We start from the raw sequence: 14794 nt of genomic DNA on the forward strand, positions 1-14794 counted from the left end.
TTGCTTTATCTCTTTTTCCAAAGTTGCAAAACGTGCTGCCAGCAGGTGTCGCTAGCGTTCAAACAGCTGCTTGAAACATCGTTAAATAGAAGTAGAAGAAGAAGCTGTCATGTGATTTCCGGTTAGTGTGTAGCAGCAGAGTTTGATTTGAGACATACTATCTGTGGAGAATTAGTTACTAGTTAGTACGTACACTATCCTGATGATACTAACTTCTAGTATACTAAGAGAAGTATGTTTGAGACATACTATCTGTGGAGGATTAGTTACTAGTTAGTACATACACTATCCTGATGATACTAACTTCTAGTATACTAAGAGAAGTATGTTTGAGACATACTATCTGTGGAGAATTAGTTACTAGTTAGTACGTACACTATCCTGATGATACTAACTTCTAGTATACTAAGAGAAGTATGTTTGAGACATACTATCTGTGGAGGATTAGTTACTAGTTAGTACGTACACTATCCTGATGATACTAACTTCTAGTATACTAAGAGAAGTATGTTTGAGACATACTATCTGTGGAGGATTAGTTACTAGTTAGTGCGTACACTATCCTGATGATACTAACTTCTAGTATACTAAGAGAAGTATGTTTGAGACATACTATCTGTGGAGGATTAGTTACTAGTTAGTACGTACACTATCCTGATGATACTAACTTCTAGTATACTAAGAGAAGTATGTTTGAGACATACTATCTGTGGAGGATTAGTTACTAGTTAGTACGTACACTATCCTGATGATACTAACTTCTAGTATACTAAGAGAAGTATGTTTGAGACATACTATCTGTGGAGGATTAGTTACTAGTTAGTACGTACACTAAACTGATGCATACTAACTTCTAGCATACTAAGAGTAGTATGTGATTTGAGACATACTATCTGTGGAGGATTAGTTACTAGTTAGTACGTACACTATCCTGATGATACTAACTTCTAGTATACTAAGAGAAGTATGTTTGAGACATACTATCTGTGGAGGATTAGTTACTAGTTAGTACGTACACTATCCTGATGATACTAACTTCTAGTATACTAAGAGAAGTATGTTTGAGACATACTATCTGTGGAGGATTAGTTACTAGTTAGTACGTACACTATCCTGATGATACAAACTTCTAGTATACTAAGAGAAGTATTTTTGAGATATACTATCTGTGGAGGATTAGTTACTAGTTAGTACGTACACTATCCTGATGATACTAACTTCTAGTATACTAAGAGAAGTATGTTTGAGACATACTATCTGTGGAGGATTAGTTACTAGTTAGTACGTACACTATCCTGATGATACTAACTTCTAGTATACTAAGAGAAGTATGTTTGAGACATACTATCTGTAGAGGATTAGTTACTAGTTAGTACGTACACTATCCTGATGAGACTAACTTCTAGTATACTAAGAGAAGTATGTTTGAGACATACTATCTGTAGAGGATTAGTTACTAGTTAGTACGTACACTATCCTGATGAGACTAACTTCTAGTATACTAAGAGAAGTATGTTTGAGACATACTATCTGTGGAGGATTAGTTACTAGTTAGTACGTACACTATCCTGATGATACTAACTTCTAGTATACTAAGAGAAGTATGTTTGAGACATACTATCTGTGGAGGATTAGTTACTAGTTAGTACGTACACTATCCTGATGATACTAACTTCTAGTATACTAAGAGAAGTATGTTTGAAACATACTATCTGTGGAGGATTAGTTACTAGTTAGTACGTACACTATCCTGATGATACTAACTTCTAGTATACTAAGAGAAGTATGTTTGAGACATACTATCTGTGGAGGATTAGTTACTAGTTAGTACGTACACTATCCTGATCATACTAACTTCTAGTATACTAAGAGAAGTATGTTTGAGACATACTATCTGTGGAGGATTAGTTACTAGTTAGTACGTACACTATCCTGATGATACTAACTTCTAGTATACTAAGAGAAGTATGTTTGAGATATACTATCTGTGGAGGATTAGTTACTAGTTAGTACGTACACTAAACTGATGCATACTAACTTCTAGCATACTAAGAGAAGTATGCGATTTGAGACACAGCACACATTTCTGTCCACTTCCTGCGTGATGACGTCACTCGCGGCATATGTGAACGTCTCTTTAAAATATTTTTTATGGTTTAAAGAAACGTCAACAGAACGTTAACATGATACTTTTTTTTTACCACATAAAACATTTATATTGATCTTCGTCAACATAATCACTTTCTTTCATTTCCTGGTCTGACGAGACACGTGACTTTTAGACATCAACAGGAAGTGTCTGCGCTACATGTGACGAAGCCGCTGATTGGCTGAAGCTGTTTTACTAATAATAACATAATAATAATATAATAACACACAACTGTACAATGAAATACAAACATTCATGATCCGAATAAAAAATCGCCTTTCAAATAAACCGGCGTTCGCTTTTTGACGTCATCCCGCGCATGCGCAGAGTGTAGCGATTTAGCCGCTGCACTTCCTGCTTCTGTGTGTCCAGCTGCAGCGATGATGGAAGTCAGATGTTCTCTCGTCCGCGCAGGTTTGCCTTCTGCTTCTTCTTCTTCTTCTTCTCCTTCTTCTCCTTCTTCTCCTCCTTCTTCTTCTCCTTCTTCTCCTTCTCCTTCTCCACCTCCACCGCTGCTGGTCAGTGTCTCCGGACGCCTGTGGCGGGCGGAAGTGACGTAGGCGGGAGGATGCTCCGCTCATGACAACAACAGCTTCACGTCGAACCTCATCCTCACTAAAGTGGACACAATGTTGTGTTTTGTGTTCGCAGCTGCTATGGTTCTGCTCGCTCCAGTGTTCGCCTTCGTGCAGGATCTGGACGACACGTGAGTCCCTTCAGAAGATGAACCTTTTATTTCAGTCCAGATGCTCTCGAACGTTTCCATTCAATCCAACATGTTCAAATAATTCTAGTTGTTTATATGTTTATTTGTGTCTTCAGCCCTTTTTACGGTTCAATTGTTTCCTCTTCAAAATATTTGAATTATTGCTGCTGTTGAAACTGTTCTCATGTGTAATGTGGATTATTTTAATCTGTTCCTTTTTAGAGACAAACATGTTTGTTCATTTTAATGTAGTGTCTGGTTAGGTTAGTTTAGGTAGAACTGTATTGATCCTCAGAAGGTCTCCTTTGGGAATTTTTTTTTTTTTCCAATTAGACACAGCAATACAGCAATTATTCATAAAAATAAAATAAGAACAAAGAAATAAAGGGAAAGAACAAGATGATACAATCTAAGTCTGAAGATAAAGAACAATATCAAAGACAAATAACGGAGACAAAGACTAACATAGAATAGAACATCACGATACTTTCACTTCACTCCTGTTCACTCCAGCTCAGTCGTCTTCTTACAAAAAGACACTTAATAATAAATAATAATCGAATCCAAACGCCTCCATATTGATGGTCCGTCACGTCTGTTATTGAAGATCCACATGAAGAACTGATCGCCGATCAATACGTCTGTATTTTATTATTGTTTGTAACCGAGCCTGGTCCAAGCTTCAGATACAGTCAAGAGGTTAGGTTGGGTTAGGTTAGTTTAGGTTAGATTAGATTAGTTTAGGTTAGATTAGGTAGAACTTTATTGATCCTCAGGGACGTCACAGACGACGGAGGTGTTTGGATGTTTGTTTTAAGACGACAAAATTGAGCCGCACTTTTTGTGTCTGTAACTGAGTCGGTTCAGTGAAGTTTTTCAACACAAACCACGTTTGAAAGTTTGACGTGTATTAATCTGATTATTAAATATTAAACACTGTTGGTAATATGTTGAACGTGTTGGTGCTCAGGGTCGTGAGGGTCACAAGCTCAGCTCTGTTTTCTGAATTCCTAAATAATGACGTCTTTGTTTTGGATCTTTTGAATCTTAAATTTGATTTATTGTGTTTCTGTGTCGACTCTACATCCTCTTTGTGTTCACGATATAAGATTGAAACATGTTTTGATGCTGCAGATAAACATGCAGTTTATACGTTCACTAGTTGTACTGTTGTTGCACACATGTGTAAAATGTTTATTTGAAGGCTCGAAAAAGGTATAATTCGACCTATTTTAACCACTCAAACTTCCAAAAGAAGCCCAAAAATCGACGTCTTCGAAAATTAAAATAAATGTCGAAAATAACAGTACAGAGTATATCTGCATAAATATATATCCTTACAAACGTGAACTCATTGACCTTCAGAACGAACGTGTCTCACATCGACTGACGTCAGCACTTGTTCTCTGCAGATTCAAAGACTCCCGAGTGGACGATGTCTGGCTGGTGGACGTGAGTTCAGCTCCACACACTGACCCAGTCTGGGTCCATTCATGTCGTATTGTTCTCACGCCGACCTCGGCCCCGGCGGCTTGATCCGCTGCGGAAGTGGCAGCGGTCAGTGGCCTGTTGTGATCACAGGATGAGAAGTCATGCATGCTGGGTAAAGCCAGGGGCTCGAGGAGCAGCGGAGTCCGAAGCACCTCTTGTTGACCGAACCCGTAGATGTTCAACTGTGCGTAAAACACTGTGTTGTCGTCTCTAGTTCTACGCGCCGTGGTGCGGCTACTGCAAGAAGCTGGAGCCGGTGTGGCACGAGGTGGGAGCTGAGCTCAGGAGCTCCGGCTCGCCGGTGCGCGTGGGAAAGATGGACGCCACGGCGTATTCTGGTGAGTCGGCAGATCTGTGGACAGATCAGGAGTCACGCACCACGAGAACAACACTTTCGTTTTATCTCTATTGTGTTATTATTGTGAAGTATGTTCACATGTGTCTTGCAGTACTTTAGTGTTTGACCTCAGCAGTGAGTTACTATACATGAGGTCACGAGGTCAGCAAAGACACTTGATATTATTTTTTAATTGATTATAATCGACTGTTACTTCAATGTTTTATATCAGATCCAACATGACGACACGCGTGTGTTTGTATGACGACACGCGTGTGTTTGTTTGACGACACGCGTGTGTTTGTTTGACGACACGCATGTGTATGTTTGACGACACGCGTGTGTTTGTTTGACGACACGCGTGTGTTTGTTTGACGACACGCATGTGTATGTTTGACGACACGCATGTGTTTGTTTGACGACACGCATGTGTTTGTTTGACGACACGCATGTGTTTGTTTGACGACACGCATGTGTATGTTTGACGACACGCATGTGTTTGTTTGACGACACGCATGTGTATGTTTGACGACACGCATGTGTATGTTTGACGACACGCATGTGTATGTTTGACGACACGCATGTGTTTGTTTGACGACACGCATGTGTTTGTTTGACGACACGCATGTGTATGTTTGACGACACGCATGTGTTTGTTTGACGACACGCATGTGTATGTTTGACGACACGCATGTGTATGTTTGACGACACGCATGTGTATGTTTGACGACACGCATGTGTTTGTTTGACGACACGCATGTGTTTGTTTGACGACACGCGTGTGTATGTTTGACGACACGCGTGTGTATGTTTGACGACACGCGTGTGTTTGTTTGACGACACGCGTGTGTTTGTTTGACGACACGCGTGTGTTTGTTTGACGACACGCGTGTGTTTGTTTGACGACACGCGTGTGTTTGTTTGACGACACGCGTGTGCTTGTTTGACGACACGCATGTGCATGTTTGACGACACGCATGTGCATGTTTGACGACACGCATGTGTTTGTTTGACGACACGCATGTGTTTGTTTGACGACACGCATTTGTTTGTTTGACGACACACGTGTCTTTATGACGACACGCATGTGTTTGTATGACGACACGCATGTGTTTGTATGACGACACGCATGTGTTTGTATGACGACACGCATGTGTTTGTATGACGACACTCATGTGTTTGTATGACGACACACATGTGTTTGTATGACGACACACATGTGTTTGTATGACGACACACGTGTCTGTATGACGACACACGTGTCTGTATGACGACACGCATGTGTCTGTATGATGACACGCATGTGTCTGTATGATGACACGCATGTGTTTGTATGACGACACGCATGTGTTTGTATGGCGACACGCATGTGTTTGTATGATGACACGCATGTGTTTGTATGGCGACACGCATGTGTTTGTATGACGACACACATGTGTTTGTATGACGACACACGTGTCTGTATGACGACACACGTGTCTGTATGACGACACGCATGTGTCTGTATGATGACACGCATGTGTCTGTATGATGACACGCATGTGTTTGTATGACGACACGCATGTGTTTGTATGGCGACACGCATGTGTTTGTATGATGACACGCATGTGTTTGTATGGCGACACGCATGTGTTTGTATGACGACACATGTGTTTGTATGGCGACAAACATGTGTATGTATGACGACACACGTGTGTTTGTATGACGACAAACGTGTATGTATGACGACACGCATGTGTTTGTATGACGACACGCATGTGTATGTATGACGACACGCATGTGTTTGTATGACGACACACGTGTTTGTATGACGACACACGTGTTTGTATGACGACACACGTGTTTGTAGGACGAGATACATGTTTGACGACATGCATGTTTGACGACATGCATGTTTGACGACATGCATGTTTGACGACATGCATGTTTGACGACATGCATGTTTGACGACATGCATGTTTGACGACAAGCATGTTTGACGACATACATGTTTGACGACATGCATGTTTGACGACATACATGTTTGACGACATGCATGTTTGACGACATACATGTCTGACAACAATGACACAGACTTCAAATCATAAACGTTCAGAAGGATCAACAACTTCATGTTTTTGATTTTAAAAGGTTTTAGTCTTTATAACCTTTTACGCGTGCGAACAGTAAATATGACATTTGTAGTTAAAGTATTATAATCGTTAATAAAACAAATATGTTAAACAAGATAATGTTAGAAAAACAAGATAAAAAACATATAAAAATGGATTCAATGTAAAACACAAAGAGAGAAAAAAGATGTTTTCAAGTGTAAACACATGATTTATAGAAGTATTGATATGAAAAGCACAATTATTATCAGTTTAAGTGTTTAAAACAAATGTTTGTGTTCACAGGAATGGCTTCCGAGTTTGGAGTTCGTGGCTACCCAACAATTAAACTGTAAGTTCTTCTTACCATCTTAGCTCAAACCTTTTCTTCAGGAACTTCTTTCAACTCGTGCTCGAGTCTCGATCCTCGACGTTCGTTCAGTGATGAAGTCGTTGTGAACTCAAGGGCTCCATCTCCTGGAGAGAAAATCATTGTAGCGCGTCTACACACGTCTACACACGTCTACACACGTCTACACACTCATCATCTCGACGTCTACACACGTCTACACACGTCTACACACGTCTACACACGTCTACACACGTCTACACACGTCTACACACTCATCATCTCGACGTCTACACACGTCTACACATGTCTACACACTCATCATCTCGACGTCTACACACGTCTACACACGTCTACACACGTCTACACACGTCTACACACGTCTACACACGTCTACACACTCATCATCTCGACGTCTACACACGTCTACACACGTCTACACACGTCTACACACGTCTACACACGTCTACACACGTCTACACACGTCTACACACGTCTACACACTCCTCATCTCGACGTCTACACACGTCTACACACTCATCATCTCGACGTCTACACACGTCTACACACTCATCATCTCGACGTCTACACACGTCTACACACTCATCATCTCGACGTCTACACACGTCTACACACTCATCATCTCGACGTCTACACACGTCTACACACTCATCATCTCGACGTCTACACACGTCTACACACTCATCATCTCGACTTCTACACACGTCTACACACGTCTACACACTCCTCATCTCGACGTCTACACACGTCTACACACGTCTACACACTCCTCATCTCGACGTCTACACACGTCTACACAGTCATCACCTCGACGTCTACACACGTCTACACACTCATCATCTCGACGTCTACACACGTCTACACACGTCTACACACGTCTACACACTCCTCATCTCGACGTCTACACACGTCTACACACGTCTACACACTCCTCATCTCGACGTCTACACACGTCTACACACTCCTCATCTCGACGTCTACACACGTCTACACACTCATCATCTCGACGTCTACACACGTCTACACACTCCTCATCTCGACGTCTACACACGTCTACACACTCATCATCTCGACGTCTACACACGTCTACACACTCATCATCTCGACTTCTACACACGTCTACACACGTCTACACACTCCTCATCTCGACGTCTACACACGTCTACACACGTCTACACACTCCTCATCTCGACGTCTACACACGTCTACACACGTCTACACACTCCTCATCTTGACGTCTACACACGTCTACACACTCATCATCTCGACGTCTACACACGTCTACACACGTCTACACACTCATCATCTCGACGTCTACACACGTCTACACACTCATCATCTCGACTTCTACACACGTCTACACACTCATCATCTCGACTTCTACACACGTCTACACACGTCTACACACTCCTCATCTCGACGTCTACACACGTCTACACACTCATCATCTCGACGTCTACACACGTCTACACACTCATCATCTCGACGTCTACACACGTCTACACACTCATCATCTCGACGTCTACACACTCATCATCTCGACTTCTACACACGTCTACACACTCATCATCTCGACGTCTACACACGTCTACACACTCATCATCTCGACTTCTACACAGGTCTACACACTCATCATCTCGACGTCTACACACGTCTACACACTCATCATCTCGACTTCTACACACGTCTACACACGTCTACACACTCCTCATCTCGACGTCTACACACGTCTACACACTCATCATCTCGACGTCTACACACGTCTACACACTCATCATCTCGACGTCTACACACGTCTACACACTCATCATCTCGACGTCTACACACGTCTACACACTCATCATCTCGACGTCTACACACGTCTACACACTGATCATCTCGACGTCTACACACGTCTACACACTCATCATCTCGACGTCTACACACGTCTACACACTCATCATCTCGACGTCTACACACTCATCATCTCAACGTCTACACACGTCTACACACTCATCATCTCGACTTCTACACACGTCTACACACTCATCATCTCGACGTCTACACACGTCTACACACTCATCATCTCGACGTCTACACACGTCTACACACTCATCATCTCGACGTCTACACACGTCTACACACTCATCATCTCGACGTCTACACACGTCTACACACTCATCATCTCGACGTCTACACACGTCTACACACTCATCATCTCGACGTCTACACACTCATCATCTCAACGTCTACACACTCATCATCTCGACGTCTACACACGTCTACACACTCATCATCTCGACGTCTACACACTCATCATCTCGACGTCTACACACGTCTACACACTCATCATCTCGACGTCTACACACGTCTACACACGTCTACACACGTCTACACACGTCTACACGCGTCTACACACGTCTACACACTCATCATCTCGACGTCTACACACGTCTACACACTCATCATCTCGAAGTCTACACACGTCTACACACTCATCATCTCGACGTCTACACACGTCTACACACGTCTACACACTCATCATCTCGATGTCTACACACGTCTACACACTCATCATCTCGACGTCTACACACGTCTACACACTCATCATCTCGACGTCTACACACGTCTACACACGTCTACACACGTCTACACACGTCTACACACGTCTACACACTCATCATCTCGACGTCTACACATGTCTACACACTCATCATCTCGACGTCTACACACGTCTACACACGTCTACACACTCATCATCTCGATGTCTACACACGTCTACACACTCATCATCCCGACGTCTACACACGTCTACACACTCATCATCTCGACGTCTACACAGGTCTACACACTCATCATCTCGACGTCTACACACGTCTACACACTCATCATCTCGACGTCTACACACGTCTACACACTCATCATCTCGACGTCTACACACGTCTACACACTCATCATCTCGACGTCTACACACGTCTACACACGTCTACACACTCATCATCTCGACGTCTACACACGTCTACACATGTCTACACACTCATCATCTCGACGTCTACACACTCATCATCTCGACGTCTACACACGTCTACATACGTCTACACACGTCTACACACGTCTACACACGTCTACACACTCATCATCTCGACGTCTACACACGTCTACACACGTCTACACACGTCTACACACTCATCATCTTGACGTCTACACACGTCTACACACTCATCATCTCGACGTCTACACACGTCTACACACGTCTACACACGTCTACACACTCATCATCACGACGTCTACACACGTCTACACACTCATCATCTCGACGTCTGCACACGTCTACACACGTCTACACACGTCTACACACGTCTACACACTCATCATCTCGATGTCTACACATGTCTACACACTCATCATCTCGACATCTACACACGTCTACACACTCATCATCTCAACGTCTACACAAGTCTACACAAGTCTACACACGTCTACACACGTCTACACACTCATCATCACCACGTCTACACACTCATCATCTCGACGTCTACACACGTCTACACACATACACACGTCTACACACTTACACACGTACACACGTCTACACACGTCTACACACATATGCACACGTTTCTTCCTCTCTCAAAATCCATGACCTCATTTGTCCTTCACGCTCGTCCTTCACGCTCGTCCTTCACGCTCGTCCTTCACGCTCGTCCTTCACGCTCGTCCTTCACGCTCGTCCTTCACGCTCGTCCTTCACGCTCGTCCTTCACGCTCGTCCTTCACGCTCGTCCTTCACGCTCGTCCTTGACGCTCGTCCTTCACGCTCGTCCTTCACGCTCGTCCTTCACGCTCGTCCTTGACGCTCGTCCTTCACGCTCGTCCTTGACGCTCGTCCTTCACGCTCGTCCTTCACGCTCGTCCTTCACGCTCGTCCTTCACGCTCGTCCTTCACGCTCGTCCTTCACGCTCGTCCTTCACGCTCGTCCTTCACGCTCGTCCTTCACGCTCGTCCTTCACGCTCGTCCTTCACGCTCGTCCTTCACGCTCGTCCTTCACGCTCGTCCTTCACGCTCGTCCTTCACGCTCGTCCTTCACGCTCGCCCTTCACGCTCGTCCTTCACGCTCGTCCTTTACGCTCGTCCTTCACGCTCGCCCTTCACGCTCGTCCTTCACGCTCGTCCTTCACGCTCGTCCTTCACGCTCGTCCTTCACGCTCGTCCTTCACGCTCGTCCTTCACGCTCGTCCTTCACGCTCGTCCTTCACGCTCGCCCTTCACGCTCGTCCTTCACGCTCGTCCTTCACGCTCGTCCTTCACGCTCGTCCTTCACGCTCGCCCTTCACGCTCGTCCTTCACGCTCGTCCTTCACGCTCGTCCTTCACGCTCGTCCTTCACGCTCGTCCTTCACGCTCGTCCTTGATGCTCGTCCTTCACGCTCGTCCTTCACGCTCGTTTCCTTCTGTTCAAATCAACAAACGGGTTCGAGCAGAAACAGAAACACTTGCACCGAGTGAACAGTAGGTGGCAGCAGAAGTAGAAGAAGGCAAGAGCCAAAGAACATGTTGTTATAATCCTTTGGTCTTTATTTTGTGTACTGACTGGAGATCCACATGTTTACATATTTTTACACCTCAAACGTGAAGTTAAGAACTTTTATTTAATGCAGATTATGTGTCAATCACTTGATCTAATGTCATCATAATATAGAGTTTTGAAGGATGTTTAGACATAAATAATATCTCTTATAACGCTCAGTCTCGCGGGACTTGCATCATTGCCTGCCAAACTGAGTGACATCAGAGAGGAGCCGCCGGCGCGTCGTGATATCACCAAATCAATAATAAACGGTGAAGACGGACACATAACACTTTATAAATGACGCTAACAACTTAGCTCGCTAGCATACGGTGAAGATGCACATATAACACTTTATGATTGACGCTAACAACTTAGCTTGTTAGCATACTGTGAAGACGCACACATAACACTTTATAATTGACGCTAACAACTTAGCTCGTTGGCATACGGTGAAGACGCACACATAACACTTTATAAATGATGCTAACAACTTAGCTCGTTAGCATACGGTGAAGACGCACACATAACACTTTATAAATGATGCTAACAACTTAGCTCGTTAGCATATGGTGAAGACGCACACATAACACTTTATAAATGACTCTTAAAACTTAGCTCGTTAAAATAAAATAATTGATATCTATAGAAAAAATGTGTAGCGTTGTTACTTCTTTAATATTGTGTTGACACTGATTCACTCGTCGCTCAGGTCGTCCAAGAGACTTTTCTCGGTTTGTTTTCTCTCTGATCTCAGTCTCTGGAGACTCAGTCTGTAGAGGCTTCATGTCGTCATCGTCTCGGGAGTTTGTGTTGTTGTTCGCACTGAACAAAAACACTTGTTGTGTTGATGCAACTGTAAAGATTCATGTGTTCATCCCTGTTTGAAGTGCAGATGACAAGGATGTGTCTACAGTGTGGGCGGAGCTTCACTCCAGGTGTGCTCATCAAAGCATCATCTCAGCAGGTTCACAACATTAGACGCAACCTAATGGACCCTCATCTCCTCGGCTCCTGGAGACCATTGATGGTCCTAAACATGTTCTTAAGAGACACAGTTGATGTTTCACTCGTTCATCCTTGATGATCCTAAACATGTTCTTAAGAGTCACAGTTGATGTTTCACTCGTTCATCCTTGATGGTCCTAAACATGTTCTTAAGAGACACAGTTGATGTTTCACTCGTTCATCCTTGATGGTCCTAAACATGTTCTTAAGAGACACAGTTGATGTTTCACTCGTTCATCCTTGATGGTCCTAAACATGTTCTTAAGAGACACAGTTGATGTTTCACTCGTTCATCCTTGATGGTCCTAAACATGTTCTTAAGAGACACAGTTGATGTTTCACTCGTTCATCCTTGATGGTCCTAAACATGTTCTTAAGAGTCACAGTTGATGTTTCACTCGTTCATCCTTGATGATCCTAAACATGTTCTTAAGAGACACAGTTGATGTTTCACTCGTTCATTCTTGATGATCCTAAACATGTTCTTAAGAGACACAGTTGATGTTTCACTCGTTCATCCTTGATGATCCTAAACATGTTCTTAAGAGTCACAGTTGATGTTTCACTCGTTCATCCTTGATGATCCTAAACATGTTCTTAAGAGTCACAGTTGATGTTTCACTCGTTCATCCTTGATGGTCCTAAACATGTTCTTAAGAGACACAGTTGATGTTTCACTCGTTCATTCTTGATGATCCTAAACATGTTCTTAAGAGAAACAGTTGATGTTTCACTCGTTCATTCTTGATGATCCTAAACATGTTCTTAAGAGACACAGTTGATGTTTCACTCGTTCATCCTTGATGATCCTAAACATGTTCTTAAGAGACACAGTTGATGTTTCACTCGTTCATCCTTGATGATCCTAAACATGTTCTTAAGAGTCACAGTTGATGTTTCACTCGTTCATCCTTGATGGTCCTAAACATGTTCTTAAGAGACACAGTTGATGTTTCACTCGTTCATTCTTGATGATCCTAAACATGTTCTTAAGAGAAACAGTTGATGTTTCACTCGTTCATTCTTGATGATCCTAAACATGTTCTTAAGAGACACAGTTGATGTTTCACTCGTTCATCCTTGATGATCCTAAACATGTTCTTAAGAGACACAGTTGATGTTTCACTCGTTCATCCTTGATGATCCTAAACATGTTCTTAAGAGACACAGTTGATGTTTCACTCGTTCATCCTTGATGATCCTAAACATGTTCTTAAGAGACACAGTTGATGTTTCACTCGTTCATCCTTGATGATCCTAAACATGTTCTTAAGAGAAACAGTTGATGTTTCACTCGTTCATTCTTGATGATCCTAAACATGTTCGTAAGAGTCACAGTTGATGTTAGAGCGGCTCAGAATTCTCCGTCATCCGACTCATGGGTTAATCTCACTATGAACTCTTTAATTTGAATTAATTCCATCACATCGTTCTCTTTCTCTCTCTTTGTTGCAGGTTAAAAGGGGATCTGGCGTACAACTACAAGGGTCCCCGGACAAAAGATGACATCGTGGCCTTCGCCAACAGAGTTGCAGGGTGAGTCACGGGCGAGTCACGGGCGAGTCGTTGGTGAGTCACGGGCGAGTCGTTGGTGAGTCACGGGCGAGTCGTTGGTGAGTCACGGGCGAGTCGTTGGTGAGTCACGGGCGAGTCGTTGGTGAGTCACGGGCGAGTCGTTGGCGAGTCACGGGCGAGTCGTTGGCGAGTCACGGGCGAGTCGTTGGCGAGTCACAGGCGAGTCGTTGGTGAGTCACAGGCGAGTCGTTGGCGAGTCACGGGCGAGTCGTTGGCGAGTCACGGGCGAGTCGTTGGCGAGTCACGGGCGAGTCGTTGGCGAGTCGTTGGCGAGTCACGGGCGAGTCGTTGGCGAGTCACGGGCGAGTCGTTGGCGAGTCACGGGCGAGTCGTTGGCGAGTCGTTGGCGAGTCGTTGGCGAGTCACGGGCGAGTCGTTGGCGAGTCACGGGCGAGTCGTTGGCGAGTCGTTGGCGAGTCGTTGGCGAGTCGTTGGCGAGTCACGGGCGAGTCGTTGGCGAGTCACGGGCGAGTCGTTGGTGAGTCACGGGCGAGTCGTTGGCGAGTCACGGGCGAGTCGTT

At 44.0% G+C, this 14794-nt stretch overlaps 1 protein-coding gene across 1 annotated transcript in view; it reads left to right on the forward strand.

Moving 5' to 3' along the window:
* Positions 1–2465: 2465 nt before the first annotated feature.
* Positions 2466–14794, forward strand: part of tmx3b (thioredoxin related transmembrane protein 3b) — a 58679-nt gene continuing 46350 nt past the window's right edge. The window contains exons 1-6 of the mRNA XM_087788426.1: positions 2466–2563; positions 2801–2855; positions 4268–4307; positions 4561–4684; positions 7080–7125; positions 14154–14234. Of these exons, the coding sequence (XP_087644552.1) occupies positions 2530–2563; positions 2801–2855; positions 4268–4307; positions 4561–4684; positions 7080–7125; positions 14154–14234 (380 nt within the window). The 5' untranslated portion in view covers positions 2466–2529. The remainder of the gene's footprint in view (positions 2564–2800; positions 2856–4267; positions 4308–4560; positions 4685–7079; positions 7126–14153; positions 14235–14794) is intronic.

The sequence above is a fragment of the Callionymus lyra genome, chromosome 4 (assembly GCF_982586985.1).
Source record: "Callionymus lyra chromosome 4, fCalLyr1.hap1.1, whole genome shotgun sequence".
Lineage (NCBI taxonomy): Eukaryota > Metazoa > Chordata > Actinopteri > Syngnathiformes > Callionymidae > Callionymus > Callionymus lyra.